This window comes from Carcharhinus amblyrhynchos, chromosome 13 (genome assembly GCF_965287045.1).
Source record: "Carcharhinus amblyrhynchos chromosome 13, sCarAmb.v2.hapA, whole genome shotgun sequence".
Taxonomy (NCBI): Eukaryota; Metazoa; Chordata; class Chondrichthyes; order Carcharhiniformes; family Carcharhinidae; genus Carcharhinus; species Carcharhinus amblyrhynchos.
In genome coordinates, this window is record NC_137336.1 from 72,478,288 (window position 1) to 72,500,418 (window position 22,131).

At 45.2% G+C, this 22,131-nt stretch overlaps 2 protein-coding genes across 2 annotated transcripts in view; one reads left to right on the forward strand and one right to left on the reverse strand.

The window, feature by feature from the left end:
* Positions 1 to 7,545: 7,545 nt before the first annotated feature.
* On the reverse strand, positions 7,546 to 11,264 carry LOC145351325 (SLAM family member 8-like). The gene is made up of 4 exons (XM_080200946.1): positions 11,194 to 11,264; positions 10,192 to 10,512; positions 8,257 to 8,541; positions 7,546 to 7,655 (listed from the first exon to the last, which is right to left on the reverse strand). Exons 1-4 carry the CDS (start codon positions 11,246 to 11,248, stop codon positions 7,546 to 7,548), a joined length of 771 nt encoding a protein of 256 aa, XP_080057072.1. The 5' UTR covers positions 11,249 to 11,264.
* Positions 11,265 to 12,773: 1,509 nt separating this feature from the next.
* LOC145351326 (SLAM family member 8-like) overlaps positions 12,774 to 22,131 on the forward strand; it is a 33,310-nt gene continuing 23,952 nt past the window's right edge. The window contains exons 1-3 of the mRNA XM_080200947.1: positions 12,774 to 12,929; positions 13,049 to 13,187; positions 19,453 to 19,560. Coding sequence (XP_080057073.1) covers positions 12,774 to 12,929; positions 13,049 to 13,187; positions 19,453 to 19,560 — 403 coding nt within the window. The remainder of the gene's footprint in view (positions 12,930 to 13,048; positions 13,188 to 19,452; positions 19,561 to 22,131) is intronic.

The following is a 22,131-nucleotide window of genomic DNA, read 5'->3' on the forward strand; positions in this document are numbered from 1 at the left end:
GTATTATCCTTACAAATCTGTATATATCCATAAAAGTAAAGTTGAATGAGACGGTACTGTGTCATAGTAAACCTTTTTAGATTACTGAATGTTTTATCCTTTTGTTAAAAGTTCATTGCCAGTCCTGTAACCCTGTTCTTCCACATGTCCAATTAAAAATTTAGGATTGATCAGGGATCCTATCCTGGGACCTGACCTGTCCAGTAGTAATGATTGTATCATTTGACTCCATTCTGGTCAAAGCAGCACACTTAATTGGTACCTCATCCACCACCTTAAAGACTCACTCCTTCCACCACCGATGCACCATCTGTACCATCTACAAAATGCACTGCAGGATCGCGCTAAGGTTCCTTCGGCAGCACCTTCCAAATCACAACCACTTCCATCTAGAAGAACTAGGGCAACAGGTACCTGGGAACACCACCACCTGGAGGTTTCCCTCCAAGCCACTCGCCAACTTGACTTGGAAATATATCGCCTTCCCATCACTGTCGCTGGGTCAAAATCCTGCAACTCCCTCCCTAACAGCACCGTGTGTGTACCTACACCACAAGGACTGCAGCAGATCAAGGAGGCAGCTCATCACCACCTTGTCAGGGCGCAATGAGGAATGGGCAATAAATGCTGGCCGAGACAATGGTGTCTATTTCCTATGAACCAATATGCAAAATTAGGTGGAACCACTTGATCAGATCAGGATCAGTTTAAACCATGAATTGGAAAATCCTCTCCTTTTAATGAGGATGAAGTTGAGGGAATAAACAGTGGAGTGGGAGAATCAGCAGGATTCACCCCGATAACTCTGCGTGTGATTATGTGTGTGTTGAGCTGTCTGATGAACAGGCAACACACAGCTCAGTTAAGACAGTGTGTGCTTCTTTTGAATGTGGAGTCAATCAGTATTAAAAAGAAAAACTCAACTTCCTTTTAGTAACAACCGGAAGAGAGGATCGTCCCTCATTCCTGGAAAGTTTGTTATGTCAAAGTCCAAAAGCTCATGAATTGCTTTGGCTGTTTTTCGTGAATGTTTCATAATTTTTTTTTCACAAATTATTAATAAATGTGACTTACTTTTGGATACATTACAGTTGGTAATCTGTTATTTAAAAGAAGGGGGAACAAGTTTAACAAAAGCAAATTTAATCCTTATTCAAGTTGTATAAGAAATATTTGCAAAACAGTTTTTCAAATTGTGCACTCTTCATTTACCTCACTCTGAAAGTATCAAATGCCTCACAGATTCCAAGCCAATGCCTCCTTGGGAGAGATTTGAGTATCACTGGGGAACAATATGGATAATTTAATTATGGAACAAACAGAATGAGGGCTTCTCAGTTGCAATCAGGATCTTGCTTTGAATTTACTACACTGGCAATGAGGCAAAACTAGATCAGTTATTGGGAGATCACAGTTTACAGTTGTGGGGTGAAGGGGAAGTGATTGTCAAAGCTCAGAGAAAGCAGGTCCAAAAGGCCTTAAAGTGCCTTTAATGAAGAAGATTGACCTGTATTACCCAGACTTTGAGAACTTGAGGCAGTATATTGAAAGGTGATGCTATTTCTTTGCAATCAATGAGATCACAGCAGAGGAAAAACAAAAGCTGAAACGACCCTCAGTCTGTAGCCCATGAAGCTACAGCCTAATGAGGAGTCTAACACCACATGACACTCCAGACAGGGTCGGATTCTACTTGGGCTGATGCAAAATTCTGGCAAAATCTTTTGACCAGATGGTCAAAAATTGGTCAAAGATAATTTTAACCCCCAACCTTCAGTCATCATGTTGAGGTCGATGTTTCACTCTGCTGTGAGGGTCTTGTGGAAGACAGTCTCTGGGTTCATGGCTAGATTGAAAGGGTTAGCAGAGCACTGTGAATTCAATCCAACTTTCGGGGAGATGTTAAGAGACCAATTGGTCTGTGGGATTAACAGCCTCACAGTACAAAAAACAAGCTGCTGGCTGAGACTAAGATCTCTTTGGAAAATGCCATAGAAATGGCCTTGGTGACTGAATGTGCTGAGTAGGGCACAAGTGAAGTACACGGCATGCCTAATGAAGTGAACTATCTGTGTCATGAAATGGTTGCTGTGAGGAACAGCCCGTGTAAGGTTGCAGCAGAGCCTGAGAGGTGTAGTACAGCACTGGGGGTGGATGTTTGTTATTGGTGTCGGGGAGAGAGCTCTCCCAGGAAACAATGTAGAAATTATGTATGTTTCCATTGAAAAAGGAGGGATCATTTACAGGCACGGTGCAAAACTGAGCATGAAGAACAGAACACACAATAAAAACAAGTTAGTTTAGTCCCGTTAAAATACCTGTCTGAGGAGCCTAACAAAGTATCTGTTGTCCGTGCTGCACAGTTTGCTTTAATCCTTATGGGGTGGACAAATAACTACGAGTAGATGTCTTGTTAGTACAACCAATATTTACTGAAAACACACGATTATCACCCACCCAACCAACAATAAGTTATCTTTACAGAAAATACGAGAGCTGAAGTCCAATACAAGACCTTGACTTAACTTTGCATGATTGGCAAATACCCAAACAGATATTGGCCTTTACCTGTGCGCTGGTCTCGGTCGTCCTCTGCGTCGTCTGGTCCTTTGTCTGGTCTGGCACTCTGGCTCTGGTCTTCCTTTCTTCTCGGGTGTGGTGGCTCTCCTCATGCTGGCTGTCACTGGCGATGGTCACTGGTGCTGTAGCTTGTTCGTGGGGTCAGAGAGAGAGAAAGAGATTCTTGGTTGTGCAGCACTCTTTATACTCCGTTGGCTCTCATGCTCCTTTTGGCCATTACCAATCAATCGATCAGGACTTGATTCCCCCTGATCGATTAAGTCCAATCAGGTGCTGCCACACCAATCTCTCAGTGTGTCCCCAATGGCCATGTCTGTAGGTGCTGGGGGCACGCAGGGTTCACACCACCCTCCCAAATAAGGAGTTACGGTGCCCTTATGTCTGGTAAACAACCCTGTTTGACCAGAAAGTCTCTTTTGTCCTGGAGATGACCCATACCCTGTTTATTCACTGGTCTAAGTTGCAGCCTGTTTATCTCTGTCTTTTAGGCTGCAGCCTGTCGCTTTAGTTCTTGCCCGATTGTCCCAGGGCACTTTACAAATCACCATTTTAGATGGCCTGTTTGGCCACAGATCCGAAACTAATACTTTAAATCAGGTCCAACTCAGCAAGGTGTCACCTATAGAATTAGCTTTGATGATCAATGGCAGAATTCTTAAAATGGAGGTTAGCACTGGAGCCACAGCCACAGTCATCGGGGAAGATGCATTCAACTGCTTCTAGAAAGGTTTGTAATCATTGAGGTTGAGTAATTCGGATGCTATTTTGTCTACATATACTGGAGAGATGCTGCAGAAAGTAGGGTCAGTTATAACAGAAAACAAACAGCACAGTTACCAGTTCTAATGATTGAGGGACACAGACCTTGTCTCATGGGTGAAAACTGGGTTGAAACAGATAAAATTGGACTGGCTGGAGAGATTGCATATTGGGATGTAGGATTTCAAGAGTTATTGTGCAGAAACTCTGAGATTTTCCAGAAGGAACCAGGATGAAAAAAAGTGCTAAAGCCAATTTTTTCTTTCACCCTGAGGCAATGCCTAAATTCTTTCAAGTCTGCAACGTGCTTTATGCACCCCATCATAAAGTAGAAATGGAGCTAGGATGATTGGAAATCTTGGCTGTCATAAGAACTATACAGTTCTCTGAATGGGCTGTGCCTATTGTCCTTATTTTGAAGCCAGATCACATTTCAACAATCTTGGTGATTATAAGTTAACTGTAAAGTGATGAGCTCAGATAGACAGATTCTTCATTTCAAGAATCAAGGACCTCTACACAAAATTAGCAGGGGACTTTAAGTACACTAAGTTAGATCTTAGTTCATGACTGTCAACAGCTGGAGTTGAATGAAGATTCCCAGCAGTTAGTTACCATCAACACTCACAACCAGTTATACCAGTACATGCTTATGTCCTTTGGAATCTCTTTGACCTGTGCTGTTTTCCAGTGTACATAGAAAGTTTATTGCAAGACATTCTCAAAGTAGTGATGTCCTAGTTATGGAAGCTTCCCCTGAGGAGCACAGGGCAAACCCAGAAGAGGCCCTAAAAAGATTTTAAAAAGCTTATGTCCATTTAAAAGAAGAGAAATGCACTTTCCAGATGGAGGAGGTTACCTGAGCTTCAGGGTAGATGCCAAATCCTTTGGAGGACAAGGTTAAAGTGATAAAGAATGTACTACGGCCTAAAAATGTACTGAAGTAAAAATTGTCCTTCGGGTTGGTAAATTATTACGGCAGATTCCCACAAAATATGTTTACAATCTTAGCCCCATTGCACCAGCTTTTGAGAAGCATAGGTGATGAAAATGGAGAGAGGCATTCAAATAGGCAATTGCAAAAGTAAAGCAAGCCTTACAGTTATCAACACTGCTTGTACATTTTGATCCAACCAAACCATTGGTCGTTACCTTTGACACATCATCATATGACATGGGAGCAATCGTGTTCCACAGGATATCAGATGGAACGGAGAGGCCAGTCATATTTGTGTCAAGAACCTTATCAAACATTGAGAAAAAGTATTTTCAAATTGGCAAAAGAGAGATTGGAGATAATTTATGGAGTGAAGAAGTTTCATTCATACATTTCACCATAATATCAGATCACAATCCGTTTTTGGGTTTATTCTGAGAGGATAAACCACTGCCACCAGTCACCTCTGCGATGGTAGAGGGATGGACTTTATTGCTGGCTGCATACAGCTACTCTTTCCAACGTAGCCCAGGGGTGTAGATATCGAATGTGGATGCACTCAGCTGCCTTCTTCTGCTGCAGACAGTACCATCACCACCTGTGCCACAAGAAACAGCGTTGGTGCTGCACCCGATCGAAACTTTGCCTGCCGCAGCTGCCCATAGAAAAACGGGACTAAAAGGGATCTAATATTGTTAAAAATTAAGAGGATGGTGTTACAGGGTTGGCAAAATAATAAGTCAGAGCAATAGGACCTTACCTGCAGCATAATATGGAGCTAAAGTGTGAGGACAGCGTGTTATTGTGGGGGACTTGTGTTATTGTCCACTCTAGGGGGGACCACTTTTATTACAAGAATTGCACAATGTGAAGCCCAGGCAAATTAGGATGAAAACACAAGCCCAAAGTTACATCAATAAAGACATTGAAAGGATGCTCAGGCAGTCTCTGAGTTGTGAAAGCCAGCAGTCACTGCCAGCATACGGGAGTTGCCGCGTCGGCTGCACGTAGACTTTGCAGGACTGTTTATGGGACATATGTTCCTTGTCCTGCTGAATTCTTATTCAAAGCGGCTGGATGTCCAATTGATGAAGTCACCTTCCTGACATTCTCAGGCTTGTCACAGGGCAGATTGTCAGTGATTGTCCTCTGATTGGCGACTGCTACAATCTTGCTGTGAGCAGCTGGGAATTCTGTGATGTTCCCAATGGGATGTCATGGACTACTCTCTGGAAATGGCCCAGAATCAGAATGTCTTTCAGACTGTTGGAAAACACCTCTCCTCTCCCTCCTCTCACACACTTCTTCTCCTCTGTCTCCTCCTCAGCCCGTTTCCTCTTTTTCCTCATCCATCCAGCTCAGAGACAGATCCCTCAGTCCCTCCTCGAAGCTCTGTGAGGGAGGCAGGAGTCACAACAAGTTATGACTGTGCATCCAGATGCTGGTTTTTGGGTGCTTCAAGCAGCGAGGTTGTACGGAGGGAGTGGGGGTGAGAGAGAGAGGGAGAGGAGAGGGCAGGGGAGCAGGGAGATGAGAGGGTGATGAAGTGAATGAAGAAAATGGAGAGGGAAGAAGAAGGACCAACAGTAGGGGAGGGAAGTTCAGAGCAGTGAGGAGATGAGGAAAGGGAAGGGTTCTCTGATATGGGGAGGGAGAGGAGAAGAAAGGGAGGGAGGGGAATGGGAACAGAGGGTCAAGACAGGAGGAAGCAGGCAAAAGGAAAAGGGATGTGGGAAATTGAAGGTGATGGAAAGTGAAGCAATGTGGGGGAGAGGGATACGAGTCTACAGAAAGGATCACCTACCATTTTGAATTTGCCCCTGGGATTTCCTGGCCCCCAGCTCAGTGCCTGATAGAAGAGAGAAGGATGGAGGTCAGTGATCCCAGTCCTGACATAGAGCTGGATCCCAGTCTCTATCTTTCTGTCTGTTCTCTTTCTCTTATCCTCTCTCTCAAACATTTGCTCTGCATTCAAAAACCCTCTCATTCCCCAACTCTCAACCATTATCTCTCTCTCTCACTCTTTCTCTCCCCATCAAACTCATTTATTAGCTCTATCTTTCCTGTCTCACAATTATTCTCTGTCAATCATTATCTGTCTCATTCTATCTCTCCCTGTCTCTGCCTCCCTCAATCTCACAGTCTCTTTCCCTCTCAATCTCCCTCTCTCTTTCTGTCTCCTTGTTTCCCTTTCTTTCTCCCTGAATTTCTGTCTCTCTTTTTCTTTCTCTGTCTCTCCTCCTGTCTGAATTTTTTGGCTGAGCACCAAATTCTTTGTCTTTGCTTGCTGCAGCGGCGGGACACAGACAGCTGGAAAATTCTCATCTAAGTCTCTCCTATCTTGGTCTTTCTGTCTCTATCTCTCCAATCCTGTCTATCTCAATCTCTCTCTGTCTTTGACTCTTTAACTCTGGCTCTCTTACCCACTCAATCTCTCATTCTGCCTCCCCCTCTATATCATTCACAATCTCTCTCAGTCATCTCAATCTCTTCCTCTCTCTGTCCCCTTCAATTACAATCTCTCTCGCTTTATCTCTCTTTGTCTCTTCCTCTTTCCACTAACTCCATCTTATTCTCTCTTTATCTCTCTCTCTCTTTACCTCTCTCTGTCTTTCTCTAGCTCTGTCTCATTCTGTCTTTAAGGGGTGATCTTATAGCGGTCTATAAAATAATGGGGGCGCAGGTCAGATAGATAGTCAACATCCTTCCCAAAGGTAGGAGAGTCTAAAACTGGAGGGCATAGGTTTAAGATTAGAGGGGAGAGATACAAAAGGGTCCAGAGTAGCATTTTTTTTAAACAGAGGGTGGCGAGCATCTGGAACAAGCTGCCAGAGGTAATAGTAGAGGTGGGTACAATTTTGTCTTTTAAAAAGCATTTAGACAGTTACATGGTTAAGATGGGTAAAGAGAGATATGAGCCAAACAGTGACGATTGGGACTAGCTTGGTGGTTAAAAAGAAGGGTGACATGTACATGTTGGGGCAAAGGGCCTGTTTCCATGCTGTAAACCTCTATGACTCTATGAATCCTTGTTCCTCTCTCTCTCCCTCTGTCTCCATCAGCATACCCATGAATATTGAAAAGTAACACTCAGTATTATGTCTCTATCTCTTCTCCCTTCCTCTAACTCTCATTCTGTTTTTTATCTCTGACTCTTTCTCTAGCTGTATCATTCTGTATCTATCTTATCTCTCTCTGCCTCTGTCTCCATCACAATATCCATAAATATTGAAGAGTAACAGTAGGATTCAGGAATGAGTTGCTAATACTCAACGTTTGCTGATCACGTGGACGATGACAATGATCGAGAGAAGAATAGTCAGAATGATGACAGAGCTGATGATCTTCACAGTACATGGAAAGCCGCAGGATGGTTCAGCTGGAGAAGGAGAAGGGAAACAATCACCGTTAAAGGGACATATTTCACAGCTCAGTGAAACTATTCATGGTTCATCAATTCACGGCCCATCACTTCACACTCACTGTCTGAGAGTAATAAAAGCAGAGAAAGTGACACAGAGATACAGAGCAGTGGGTGCATGGTGGCACAGTGGTTACCACTGCTGCCTCACAGTGCCAGGGAGCCGGGTTTGATTCCCGGCTAAGATGACTTGGTGGAGTTTGCACATTTTCCCCATGTCTGCGTGAGTTTACTCCGGGTGCTCCGGTTTCCTCCCACAGTCTGAAAGATATACTGATTAGGTGTATTGGCCACACTGAATATTCCCACAGTGTACCCAAACAGGCGTCGGAGTGTGGCGACTAAGGAATTTTCACAGTAACTTCATCGCAGTGTTAATGTAAGCCTATTTGTGACACTAATGAATGAATTTTAAAGTAAAGCTCCCTCTATCCTGTCCACATCAAACACACACAGGACGTTACAAAATCGAGCCATTTAACATTTGAATGAAGTTGCTTCTTTCTCTTGCTGTGATACTCACTGAGTACAGTTACATTCTTCTCTTTCTCTGACTCACCAGGTTTGTTTCCATTGCAGACATCACTCAGGTTGATGTGTGCAGTGTCTTCACTGACTGGGTTCCTGGTCTCACATTTGTACACATTGTCCTCGATCTGTGCTGTGAAATGAAGCTGTAACTCCTGTCCATTTTCAGAGAGATGATGGATGCTGTCATTCCTCAATGCTTCTTGTCCCCTCCACCAACTGAAGCTGGTGTTGTCGCCTGTGTTCACTGAGCAGCTCAGGGTGATGTTACAGTTCTCTGTGATCTGAAGGCAGATCTTTGTCCCTGTCACAGGCTCTGACATTCAGATTGAAAGACAAAAGATACATGAGGAAGGAATGTCGGCCCTTGTGAGTCACCTCAATATCCAGCATCCTCACGCCTGCTTCAGAACGTCACAAGACAACTCTGAACCCCACTCAACCCTCCATTTTAACCATTCCGCTCAGAGTGTGGGATTGTATCCTGGGAATTCTCTCTGGATCAGTCTCATTGGTGACTCCAGTATGTAGTCCCTGTGATCCTTATTATCTGGAGGGCACCCTCTGGATCTGCTGGGGAATTGGTTAAAGAAGATCAGTCTGGGCTCACAATAGAGAGACTCTAGAATTATGATAGAGTTGTCACTGTGAACCCTGTTCAGGGAGATAGTGATATTGTGGTAATGTCACTGGATCAGTAATCCAGAGACCCAGAATAAAACTCTGCTGATGTTGGTTCAAATCCCACCATGGCAGCTAATAGAAATTAAATGCAATTTATAAAATCTGGAATTGAAAACTTATCTCAGCAATGGTGAACATGAAACTGCCATTGATTGTTGCGAAAACCCATCAAGTTCATAATGTCCTTTAGGGAAGGAAATCTGCTGTCCTTACCTACATGTGACTCCAGATCCAAAGCAATGTGGGTGACTTTTAACTGCCCTCTGAAATTGTCAAACAAGCTGCACAGTTCAAGGGCAATGAAAGATGGGAAATATAGTCTGGCCTTGTCAACGACACCCACATCCCATGAAAGAATAAAATATTCCTGACGAATGGAATATATTAGAGGCTGTCCTCTCTGATCTCAGTAACATCTGGACTAGGAGATGGTGGTTGAAGCAACAATTCATTTATTTACGTGGGGCAGGGGAAGGATTATACATGACGGTTAAAATCATTAGTGTGTTTGATATGGTAGATACTGAGAGGCTGTTTCCCCTTCCCTGCCCCGCTTGGAGACAGTAGAATTAGAGGGGGTCACAATTTCAGGGTAAGGGGTGTTATAGGATACTTAAGGGGCTTGACAGGATAAATGCTGAGAGTACGTTTCCCTTCATGGGAGAGTCTAGGACCAGAGGGCATCGTCTCAGAATAAAGGATCACCGATTTAAGACTGAGGTGAGGAGGAATTTCTGCTCTCAGAAGGTTGTGAGTGTTTGGAGCTCCTTGCCACAGAGAGCTGTGGGGAAAGATTCCTTGTGTATATCTAACGCTGCAATAGACCGATTCTTGATTAAGCGAATCGAGGGTTATGAGAAAAGGACAGGAAAGTGGCTGTGAGGAATATCAGGTCACCGATGTTGCAGTGGATGATGGAACAGGCTTGAAGGGCTGAACGACTGACTCCTGTTGCTATTTCTCATGGTCTTGTGGTCAGCCTATTCCAGACTGAGAAGAGGAGGGAGTGATTTCTCACAGGGTTTGGAAAATTCGGAATTCTCTCCCCTCGGGAGCTCGGGCTCCTCACTCGATGAGGATATTCAAGACCAAGATGGAGAGATGTTTTGACAGAAGTGAGATTGAGGGATTTGGGAATTGGGTGGGATGATGGAGTTGATGTAGCTGATCCTATAGGATCTTATTGAATGGTGGAACAGGCTCAAGGAGGTGAATGTCCTCTTCTTATTCCTATCTTTCAGTGAGCAGTGAAGCTCAGTCCATCCAATAGAATCTCACTCACCGTACACATCCAGTTTGAATCTCTCCATAGTTTCCTCTCCTGAATTTCCTGTTACAACCATCTCATAATCCCCGGTGTCCGCTCTCTGTAAGTCACTGATTTGCAGGCTGAAGTTCCCAGGATGAAGTTTTATCCGTTTCCTGTAATCCTCAGCACCAAAATATTCAACATCGCCCTTCATGTATCTTGCTATTCTGAATCTGGGTGAAGATCGTTTCCAGAAAACCTCTTCAATCTTCGATCCATGTGGATTCTCCGGAGACAGATAGACTGACTGACCCAGGGATCCATTCACAGGGAGACGGGCAGCCTGATTCTGAACTGAAGTTTAACAAGAGCAGACAGTCAGTGAGTGCAGAATGAGACCAGCTCAGTGCCTGGAGGATATTTCAATTCAGAGCACAACACAGTTCAGGAAGAGGCCATTCAACCCATCGTGCCCATGCTAGTCCTATGACAGTGATCTTATTAATCTCATTCCCTTCTCCTTCTCCCATCTCCCTGTAAATTTACCCCCGTCAAAATTTTTCTTCAATTCCCCATTTGAAAGTTGTTATTGAATCTGCTTCCACTGCCTTTCAGGCAGCACCTTCCAGATCACAGGAACTTGCTGTGTAAAAACATTCCTCCTCACCCTCCTCTCTGCTCCTTTTACTGATTCTCTTCAATCTGTGTCTCTTTACTGAGGGTCTTTACTGACCCTCCTGTCACTGGAAACACTTTCTCCTCATTCACTCCATCCAAACACTTCCTGATTTTGAACACCTCAATTCAATCTTCCCTTAACCTTCTGTGCTCTAAGGAGAATAATCCCAGTTTCTCCCAGTCTCTCTGCATTGACTGAAGCCCCTGATTTCCTCGACCTGTTACAGTAAATTTTCCACATCCTCTCCGAGGTATTCAGAGTGTTCTCAGGGGAATTTCAACATTAAAATCCCAAATGAGGAAGCAAAACAGAACTGAGAGAGAGAGAGAGAATCACAAACACTGAATAAAACTCACAGACTGATATGGAGAGAGCCAGCGAACAGCAGATTAACCATTTCCCGAACTCCATCTTCCTTCAGTAACAGGAGTGAGGGGTGGCACTGAGAGATTGGAGACGATCTTGGGAGAAGGGGGGTTTTGGATGTGACGATGGGACAGGAGAGACAGATCAGAACCCAACAGCCCAGTCACCACTTTCCCTTTACTCCCTGCTGGACTGCTAACAGTGAGGTCGATAGTTGGAGTGGGATTTGGTTGGATGGTGTGCTAGGGGAGGCTGCACTCAGATCTGACAGGGTCTCACTATCCAGTCAGTATTGGAGAGCAGTCCGGTCATTAGATGGGGTAAAGCAGACGATAGACACTAGGCGAAGACAGGAAGCCAGGCTGGGAGGAAGTAATTCTAAAATTAGATAGCCGTACATACTGGTCAGAGTTGTTGAGTAAGAAAGTGATTAGCTTTGGATTATCTGTTAGCCTCACAGGGAGGAACATGTACCATTGTGGGTCAGCAATGCTGTACTTATATCCCAGATGTCTCTGAAAATATCACCAAACTGGCCGACCATATTAAGGGACAGGCTGATCAAATTCAAAAGGTTGGTCGTGAATTTCGTGACTACTACCCACCGGGTTGGTTAGGATGGCTGGGTCACGGATTATTTGATTGGATCTTTAAGGCCTTCATTTTGCTACTGGGGACAGGATTGCTTGGTTGCTTGTGTAAATGCATTTTTAATCGAGTCATGGATTTCCCTATTTAACTAGTTGCCATGATATGTCAAAAGGAGGGAATGTGAAGTTGTACGAATCAAGTAGTGGCATTATGGGAAAACTGGCCAAGTATTTGGTACAAAATAAGGAAAGCTGATCAAGCTATTCCAAAATGCCAGACCCTGTAAGACTTGATAAGGCTGACTCCACATAACTTAAGACATGAATAAGAGCAGAGAAGGTCAAGCTGTGCCTAATCTCTGTATGACCTGACAAGGCTGACTCTGCATGATCTAGGGCTGTATGAGTGAGACAAGATAAGGTCAGAGATGATGAAGTCATCGGCCTTCTTTTGTTCTATCAAAAGGACAAGATAAAGTTATGAATGATGAGACAAAGAGTTCTAGAAGGTCAGCAAGGAGTTTTAGGAGGTCAGCAAGTTGTCCCATTATTGATGACATTGCTTATTGATCAAATTCCTGAATAAGCTCTGGTCACGCAAACTGATAATGATTATGTATAAATACTGAACCGATTCTTTATATAAGTACGGGCTTGAGGAGGAATTAGTAAGTGGTAACAACTGCTCTCCAAACTCAAGTTACTGCCAATACTGCATGCAGTCTTTCGTAAATAAAGACTAGTTATTTGGTCGGAATGAATTTTGTTGAGACTCTCTATCACAGTCAAGAAGCAGGAAAATTTCCACTTCAACATACAGACCAGGGATGAATTGGTTTGGGGAGGACATGCGGATCTGTTAGTCACAGCACTGCATCAGAGGTGGGAAGTCCCACAAATGATGGAACCGTCCACATTGGCCCCAGAGGGTTTGCCCAGGCCGAGTATTTCAGAGTCAGAGTTGATTAGCCCAAGGGAGGATGCAGCATCTGTGGCACCAGCCACCCGGGGAACGTCAGAAAGGGGACCCTCATGCTGAACAGCAGGATCTTCCAGAATCCCGGGAGACTACTCTGGAAAAGGTTCCTGAAACAAGGAAACAATCTCTACGAAACTGCCAGCCCCCGATAAACTCAGTGGGTTTGATTGTCCCTTTCTGCTCCACTAATCTTTATGCACAGCAGGCCGGGAGAATCAGGCGTTGGCCAATTTGCAGGATTCCTGTGACCATTTGTATCGCACTTGCATCTCCCAGGCCCATATTTCCGGCAGCATCTGCACTGCACTGGAAATTGGCCGGGAGAAAGGGCGAGCAGTATTTTACGATTTAAATGCTATTAGTGGGCCCGGGACTGAATCCTCTTCGCCCGCGATCACCTCCCACCCCACCAGGAGTATTTCACTGCAGTGGGGTTCAGACTAGCTCACTGGGAGTTAATGGCCTGATTCTGCTGGAGTGAACGGGGGATAATCGAGTCCCCCCTGGGGGTTGCTCTATTGTGAGGGTGGTGCTCCCTAGGCATGATCACCCTGGCCGTGCAGCCTGTGGCCCCTGGCACTGCCCAAGGCAGAAAGTGCACATTCCTGGGGGCATTTGGCACTGCCCATCGGGCATGCAGTGCCAGGTGGACAGAGCCTATTGGGGATGGGGCCGAGGGAGTTATCGTGGGGGGGGTGGGGGGTCCCGCTGCCACTCTACAAAGGGATCATTGGGGGCTGGAGAGTGGTCAGTGATTGGGGTGGGCTTGGGTGGGGTAGTCAGCTAAGGGGGTGCGGAGTCTGCTGGGGGGTCAGCCATGGGAGGGGGAGTGGTGGTGGGGGGTCTGCCTGCGGGAGGGTGGGGGAAATCTCCACTGCTGGGGCAAGGGGACTGGAGATTGGGGTGGTCCAGGATGTGATGTGTCAGGGCTGAGCCTTGGAATCATAGAAATCCTATCGTACAGCAAGAGGCCATTCAGGCCATCCCACCCAGGCCCTACCCCCATATCCCAACATATTTACCCACTAATCCCTCTAACATACGCATCTCAGGACCATAAGGGACAATTTTAGCATGGCCAATCAACCTAAGCCGCACATATTTGGACTGTGAGAGGAAACCGGAGCACCCGGAGGAAACCCACGCAGACATGAGGAGAATGTGCAAATTTGACACAGAGAGCATCCCAAGCCGGGAATCGGACCCAGGTCCCTGGAGCTGTGAAGCAGCAGTGCTAACCACTGTGCTACTGAGCCATTCATTCTGAAATCAGGTGGCCTTTAGCATCTGACCAGGTCAGTCTGGTTTCAATGGGAATTTGATACCTTGACTGCATGAAGACTATTTGTTCCAGTTTGTCTGCAGTTTGAAAATTGCTGAGTCCGGCTCAGTTTAAAGTGGACTTCCTCATTTTGAGTTTTCAATATCAATATTTCTGTAACAATCCTGGAGGTCATGTGTCTCCTGACCAAAATGAGGGTCCTGTAAATGGACCTTTTTGTGTTTTCTCTTCAGATTGTATAAACTTTACTCTGCATCTAACCCCATGCTGTACCTGTCCTGGGAGTGTTTGATGGGGACAGTGTAGAGGGAGATTTACTCTGTATCTAATCCCGTGCTGTACCTATCCTGGGAGTGTTTGATGGGGACAGTGTAGAGGGAGCTTTACTCTGTATCTAACCCCGTGCTGTACTTGTCCTGGGAGTGTTTGATGGGGACAGTGTAGAGGGAGATTTACTCTATCTAATCCCGTGCTGTACCTATCTTGGGAGTGTTTGATGGGGACAGTGTAGAGGGAGATTTACTCTGTATCTAACCCCGTGCTGTACCTGTCCTGGGAGTGTTTGATGGGGACAGTGTAGAGGGAGCTTTACTTTGTATCTAATCCCATGCTGTACCTGTCCTGGGAGTGTTTGATGGGGACAGTGTAGAGGGAGATTTACTCTGTATCTAACCCCGTGCTGTACCTGTCCTGGGAGTGTTTGATGGGGACAGTGTAGAGGGAGCTTTACTCTGTATCTAACCCCGTGCTGTACCTGTCCTGGGAGTGTTTGATGAGGACAGTGTAGAGGGAGATTTATTCTGTATCTAACCCCGTGCTGTCCCTGTCCTGGGAGTGTTTGATGGGGACAGTGTAGAGGGAGATTTACTCTGTATCTAACCCCGTGCTGTACCTGTCCTGGGAGTGTTTGATGAGGACAGTGTAGGGGGAGATTTCCTCTGTATCTGACTGTACCTGACCTGTGTTTGATGTGTGATTTGTAGAAGGATCTTTACTGTGTATTTAACACCATTTTGTATCTACCCTGGGAGGACAGAAAACTATAAATATCACTGATTAGGCCACAGCTGAAGTTTTATGTACAGCTATGGTCAACACATTGCAAGAAGGATATAATTGCTCTGGAGCGAGTGCAAAGAAGATCCACAAAAATGTGACCAGGGTTTGAATATTGTAGCTATGAGATAGGGTTGGATAGGCTCAGATTGTTATCCTTATAACAGTAGAGGCTAATTGAAGTCAACAAATTAAGAAGAACCCAGACAGAGTGGACAGGAAAGACCTGTTTTCCATAGCAGAGGAGTCAATTATCCGGGGGCATGGATTTAAGAACTACCCCACGTGATTACTCTTTTTTGAAGCAAAGCAAACCTTAATTTATAACGGAAGTTCTACAAACTTGACATTGTATATTTTATAATCATGCTGCAAATCTACATTTTTACTTTGTACTGAGATAGCTCACAAAATTCTGAAGATGAATTCATTTCTTCTCCAAGCAACTCAAATGTATGCCACAACCCTCCAGAATTCACTTTGATTTCTCATCAGTTTCACACTCTGACACTTAGACATCCAAAGCAGCTTCTTCCAGCAAGGATTCCATTGCCCTGACTATGGACTGTTAGACTGGTTTTCCCCAGTCTACTCCCATAGCATCTCTACTGCTCCTTTTAAGGTAACTATTCGACTAACTGCTTCCTGCCACAAAGTCTTTCACTGAGGGTTACTTGCAATTCCTCCCCTATTCCCATTCTTTCAGCTCCTTTTCCCCTCATGAATTACAAATTCATTTCAACAAGACCAAATCTGCAAATAACTTAGGTCAGAAACATCCAGATAACTTAAACTGAAGAATTTTTGAACCCTGCTTTATACTCTGTTGTTAGGTTTGTAAACAAAGGGATTTTGATGAAGTGCCTCCAAGGACTTATTACAGAGGTTATTGACACTAAGAATGCCAATGTTCATTGCTCATCCCTTCTTGAGTTGAATCACTTACCTGGCCATTTCAGAGGATAGTCACCATCAGATGACTGTTGATCTGGAGTCACATGTAGCCCAGACTTTGTAAGGATGTGAGATTTCCTTCCTGAAAGGGCATTAGTGAATCAGATTGGGTTTTCCAGTAATCGATGGTCCTCATTACTGAGACTACTTTATATTCTGGAATAACTAATTGAATTTAAATTCTACCAATTGCAATGACATTTGAACCCCTGTCCTCACAGCATGAATTTGACCCTCTGGATGTGTCTTCCTTGATGGTCTAGTGGTTGGGATTCAGCATTTCTCACCACAATGGCCCTGGTTCATTTGCCAGTTGGGGAAGGAGGAATTACTGGGTGGCACGGTGGCACAGAGGTTAGCACTGCTGCCTCACAGCACTTAGGGACCTGCGTTCAATTCCCGGCTTGGATGAATGTGTGGAGTTCACACATTCTCCCCATGTCTGCGTGGGTTTCTCTGGGTGGTCCAGTTTCCTCCCACGCTCCAAAAGGTTAGATGATTGGCCATGCTAAATTGCCCCTTGGTGTCAGTGGATTAACAGAGTAAATATGTGGAATCACAGGGATAGGGCTTGGGTGGTGTTGTTGGTTTTAGCCTTGATGGGCTGAATGGCCTCTTTCTGCACGTAGGGATTTTATGAATTACAATTCCAGCAAATTTTCAGCTGACCTCAGCCTATTCTGAGTCATACATCCTATTAGCACATGTCCCACAGATGTCCTACATTTGAGGTTTTAGTTCCATTTGTATCTGCTTCCTGACTTTGACCATGCCAAATTGATTCGTTTCAGCCTAAAACAAGATGTTTAATTTTGCTGTGAAAAGGGGCTTCAGCCTGTTCTGTCTCTTGATCTCTGTTTTGTGTGTGGGTAAGAAATATCTTTTATACTGTATTCTATTTTTAAATGCAGTGAGCAGAGTGTAGGACCAGTGAATGTGTCCAGTGTGTGTGAAGGACATTCAGCCTTGAGTACAGAATCTACTAGACCGCACCCTGAAACGAGCCACATTCATCCGAGTCTCTCTGTCTCTTTCTCTCTCTGTCCCTATCCGCTGTGTCCCCCTCACTCTGTTTTTCTCTCTCTTTCTCTCCCTCTCTCCCCTCACCTCTCTTTTTAGACAAAGCGTTATTCTCTACTTCTCCTTTACAAGACATTCTCGTGTCTCGACCATATCCTGCCTCCATTTACTGCTGAAACTTTTGTAAAATGTGCCGCCATTACAGACAGACTTAGTCATTTCTTGTTCCACGATTAAACGCCGCACCACGCATTGGTTCAGATCATTTTGGTACTTAATAGTTAAACTTAACGACACCAGTAAAATCAGAACCGATTCTGTTTGACCATTAAGCTGATCAAGTTTGTATGCACAAAATAAATATCCTGTGTCTAACACTGTGCTGTACCTGTCCTGGGAGTGTTTGATGGGGACAGTGTAGAAGGAGCTTTACGCTGTATCTAACCTCGTGCTGTACCTGTCCTGGGAGTGTTTGATGGGGACAGTGTAGAGGGAGATTTACTCTGTATCGAACCCCGTGCTGTACCTGTCCTGGGAGTGATTGAAGGGGACAGTGTAGAGGGAGATTTACTCTGTATCTAACCTCATGCTGTACCTGTCCTGGGAGTGTTTGATGGGGACAGTGTAAAGGGAGCTTTACTCTCTATCTAACCCTGTGCTGTACCTGTCCTGGGAGTGTTTGATGGGGACAGTGCAGAGGGAGATTTACTCTGTGTCTAACCCCGTGCTGTACCTGTCCTGGGAATGTTTGATGGGGACAGTGTAGAGGGAGATTTACTCTGTATCTAACCCCGTGCTGTACCTGTCCTGGGAGTGTTTGATGGGGACAGTGTAGAAGGAGCTTTACTCTGTGTCTAACACTGTGCTTTACCTAGGCTGAGACATGAGTTGAGGGGGTTGAACTATAAGGAGAGGCTGAATAAACTAGGCTTGTACTCATTAGAGTTTAGAAGAATGAGGGGAGATCTCATTGAGACGTATAAGATGATGAATGGAATGGATAGGATAGAGGTGGAGAGGCTCTTCCCGCTCAGAAAGGACAGTAGGACGAGGGGGCACAGCCTCAAGATAAAGGGGGGGCGGTTTCGAACGGAGTTGAGGAGGAACTTCTTCACTCAAAGGGTGGTGAATCTCTGGAATTCTCTGCCCGTTGAAGTGGTGGAGGGTGCCTCGCTAAATATTTTTACGACGCGGGTTGATGGGTTTTTGATAAGAGAAGGGATTAAGGGTTATGGGGAGAGGGCGGGAATGTGGAACTGAGCCACAACAGATCAGCCATGATCTTATTGAATGGCGGGGCAGGCTCGAAGGGCTGGATGGTCTACTCCTGCTACTATTTCTTATGTTCTTATGTACCTGTCCTGGGAGTGTTTGATGGGGACAGTGTAGAGGGAGCTTTACTCTGTATCTAACTCCATGCTGTACCTGTCCTGGGAGTGTTTGATGAGGACAGAGTAGAGGGAGATTTACTCTGTATCTAACCCCGTGCTGTACCTGTCCTGGGAGTGTTTGATGGGGACAGTGTAAGGGGAGGTTTACTGTGTATCTAACCCCGTGCTGTACCTGTTCTGGGAGTGTTTGATGGGGACAGTCGAAGGGGAGGTTTACTCTGTATCTAACCCCATGCTGTACCTGTCCTGGGAGTGTTTGATGGGGACAGTGTAGAGGGAGCTTTACTCTGTATCTAACCCCATGCTGTACCTGTCCTGGGAGTGTTTGATGGGGACAGTGTAAAGGGAGATTTACTCTGTATCTAACCCCGTGCTGTACCTGTCCTGGGAGTGTTTGATGGGGACAGTGTAGAGGGAGATTTACTCTGTATCTAACCCCGTGCTGTACCTGTCCTGGGAGTGTTTGAAGGGGACAGTGTAGAGGGAGATTTACTCTGTATCTAACCCCATGCTGTACCTGTCCTGGGAGTGTTTGATGGGGACAGTGTAGAGGGAGATTTACTCTGTATCTAACCCCGTGCTGTACCTGTCCTGGGAGTGTTTGTTAATCTCTCCAAGACCAATCTTCGATCATTTACACCTTTTATTTACATGGTGAATAAAAACCGCTTCTGCAGCTACAGCACACAAGTCAAGGCCCCGAGATCTGCATTCACTGGTCCAGGTAGACACAGCTGGTTTTAAACTCCTACTGGGCGAGGCGCCGCTTGCTCATTAGTCAGATTCCTATTCCTTGAGGCTCACAGGGAGATTGACTGACAATCCCCAGGATCCATCATAATTCCCCTTAGTTCCGTGTGTCCCCCAACACCCAACTACATGAAGGCCTTTCCCCTACTTGACGATCAACCTGGGATGGTCAAAGGCAGAACTGGATCTGTTTGTGTGAACTGAATTGGAGACTTTTGATCTTGAAGAGAACATTGTAAAGCCACTGATGCAGGTTCTCCTGGGCCTCTGCTTCAGTTGGGGCACCAGCGTCTTCATCCTCCACTTTGGAATCCGTGTCCTCATCAAAGGGATGAGTAGGCATCAGGTCAGCTTTAAGTCAGGGCACAACTTAATCAGTGGCTATCTCCATGGCTGGTAATGAGACCTACACTGGCATGGGCTCCCCACTCCTGAATCAGTGCTTCTTCATAAATTCAACCTGCACCTTTTACTTAAGATACAGGCCCCATTTTCTCCATTGTGATCACAGGGAGCAGCTGAGACCATCTTGGAATTTCCTTATGTGAACTGGGCCACCCATTTTGAACACTCTTTCTTCCTTTGCCGTTCTTCCTCTGGTTCTCCTGCTGGGACTCCACCCTACCTGCCAGGTTTGTGAACAGTAGGATTAACGTTGTTCGAAGCCCCTGTGCCATTAATGACAACCCCCCCCCCGCCACTCCCCAATTCTGCTGGGGAGGGATTCCTGTTGTTGTGTGAAGGGTAGGCATGTAGTCAAAAAGAAACCATGCCAATTTGGTCTTCATGGATGCTGTAAGTTGTTTCTTGATGCTGAGCTTAAAAGTTTGCACTGCCTGTTAACCAACCCTTTCAATGTTGGGTGTTCGGGTGCTGTTCGAACATAGAACCATAGAAAACCATAGAAAATTACAGCTCAGAAACAGGCCTTTTGGCCCTTCTTGTCTTTGCCGATCCAATTTTTTGCCTAATCCCACTGACTTGCACTTGAACCATATCCCTCCACACCCCTCACATCCATGAACCTGTCCAAGTTTTTCTTCAATGTTAAAAGTGACCCCGCATTTACCACTTTATCTGGCAGCTCATTCCACACTCCCACCACTCTACGTGAAGAAGCCCCCCCTAATATTCCCTTTAAACTTTTCTCCTTTCACCCTTAACCCATGCCCTCTGGATTTTTTGTGCCCTAGCCTCGTGGAAAAAGCCTGCTTGCATTCACTCTATCAATACCCTCTATCAAATCTCCCCTCATTCTTCTACGCTCCAGGGAATAAAGTCCTAACCTATTCGATCTCTCTCTGTTTGATGTTAAGAACAGGGATGACAGTTACGGCAGACTCTGCAAGTTGTATAGGCTTTATTATGTCCAGCTTTTTCAGGCATTCAAATTCCATCTCCATATTTTCCAACAAAGAGTATGGAACTGGTATTGCCCTAAAATACTTCGGTGTAGCATCATAGTCGACGTGGATTTTGGCTTTGGATCCCCTTATTCTTCTGACTCCTTCCTGGAAAACTTTGCAAGGCTTGTTAATAATTTCATACAGTTCCTCCACGGCCAGCCTGAAGATTTCCAGCCAGTTCAGTCTGATGTACTGAAGCCAATCTCTCCCCATGAGGTTTTGCCCTTGTCTCCATAAAGTAATGGGAGGAACTCGAGCTGACTGCTGCCTGTAAGTCACTGGGGTCACCATGAGGCACTCATTTGTAATGGTTCCCCTGTAAATGTGGGTTTCCTTGGCCTTTGTGTCATCTAAGCTCAGAAGCTGACACCAATTTGCAGACGATCATATGTCTGCTGCCTGATAAAGGAGACCACAGCCCTGTGGAGATGCGGTTTAATTACATCAGCCCATCTCCTGGGACTGGACATACCTGCAAGGTATGGTCTTGTAGTGGCCTTGGCCTCTTTCATAAACTGCATGCATTTTGCCTGTCCCTATAAATTTGCTTTTGTTATGTCTTTTGCAGTGTTTGCAACAGTCCATTTTCTGGCATTTACAATCTTCTGGAACATCTAGTAGTCATAGGACAGTCCCTGCCTTTCTTTGGCTGCATAGTGATACAACTTGGGCTCTAACATTGTAATGGATTCTCTGATACTTACACAAATGCTCTCAGTTGAGGAATGAACATTGCACAAGGTTCCTCCCCTATAATCGGAGGTCACTGCTGTTTGTCTGCCAGAGCTCTTTGCTCTGCATTCTCTTGAGTACTAGAGCTATCTCAATGGACTTGTTTTAGATCCAGGTTGGGTTCTGCCAATTTTTTTCAGCTGTCACCTTATTAATTCCACATAACAATCTGTCTCGCAACATGTCATTCAGGGATGGCCCAAATTGACAATGCATTATAAATGTGCATGAGCTGGTCAAGAGTTCAGTGACGTATTTCCCAGGGCTCTCCCCCTGCTGTTTTAAAGCAGGGTCACTGGGGTATAATAGAGGGCTTTGGGTCAGAGTAGCCTTTTTCCAAGTCAACTAACTCGTTAAAGGTTTTGGAGTCAGGGGCATCTGGATATGTCAACATTTTTATCATGCTGAATGTTGGGACTCAGTCTTCCATGCTTACATCATAGGCTTCAAGTTTATCAAAGAGAGACATTTTCTCTTACCAGAGGAGATTTACTTGTCTTGGACAATAATGGTTGTCCAGAGGGAAGAAAAACTTGTTTTACTCCTCATCGCCAATGTGAAACTCTCGCTGAGGCCAATCTTCTGTCACCAATATCCTTCCTTTATACAGTGAATAAAGCACCACTTCTGCGGTTGCAGTACACAAATCAAAGTCCGGAGACCTACCGTCCCCAGTCTGGGAATGCACAGTTTATTTTAAACTCCTGCTGCTCCTTTCCCATTGGTCAGCGTCCACTTGCTCAATAAGGAATTCATTTGGCCAGGCCC

What these genes read in the sequence shown, in the direction of transcription:
- LOC145351325 (XM_080200946.1), bottom strand. Translation starts at nt 11,248, where the DNA reads ATGGAGTTCGGGAAATGGTTAATCTGCTGTTCGCTGGCTCTCTCCATA. An exon ending in ATTCAAACTGGATGTGTACG is followed by an intron (nt 8,542 to 10,191) that starts GTGAGTGAGATT and finishes TCTGAATGTCAG; the next exon opens with AGCCTGTGACAGGGACAAAG. An exon ending in CTGCAATGGAAACAAACCTG is followed by an intron (nt 7,656 to 8,256) that starts GTGAGTCAGAGA and finishes CTCCTTCTCCAG; the next exon opens with CTGAACCATCCTGCGGCTTT.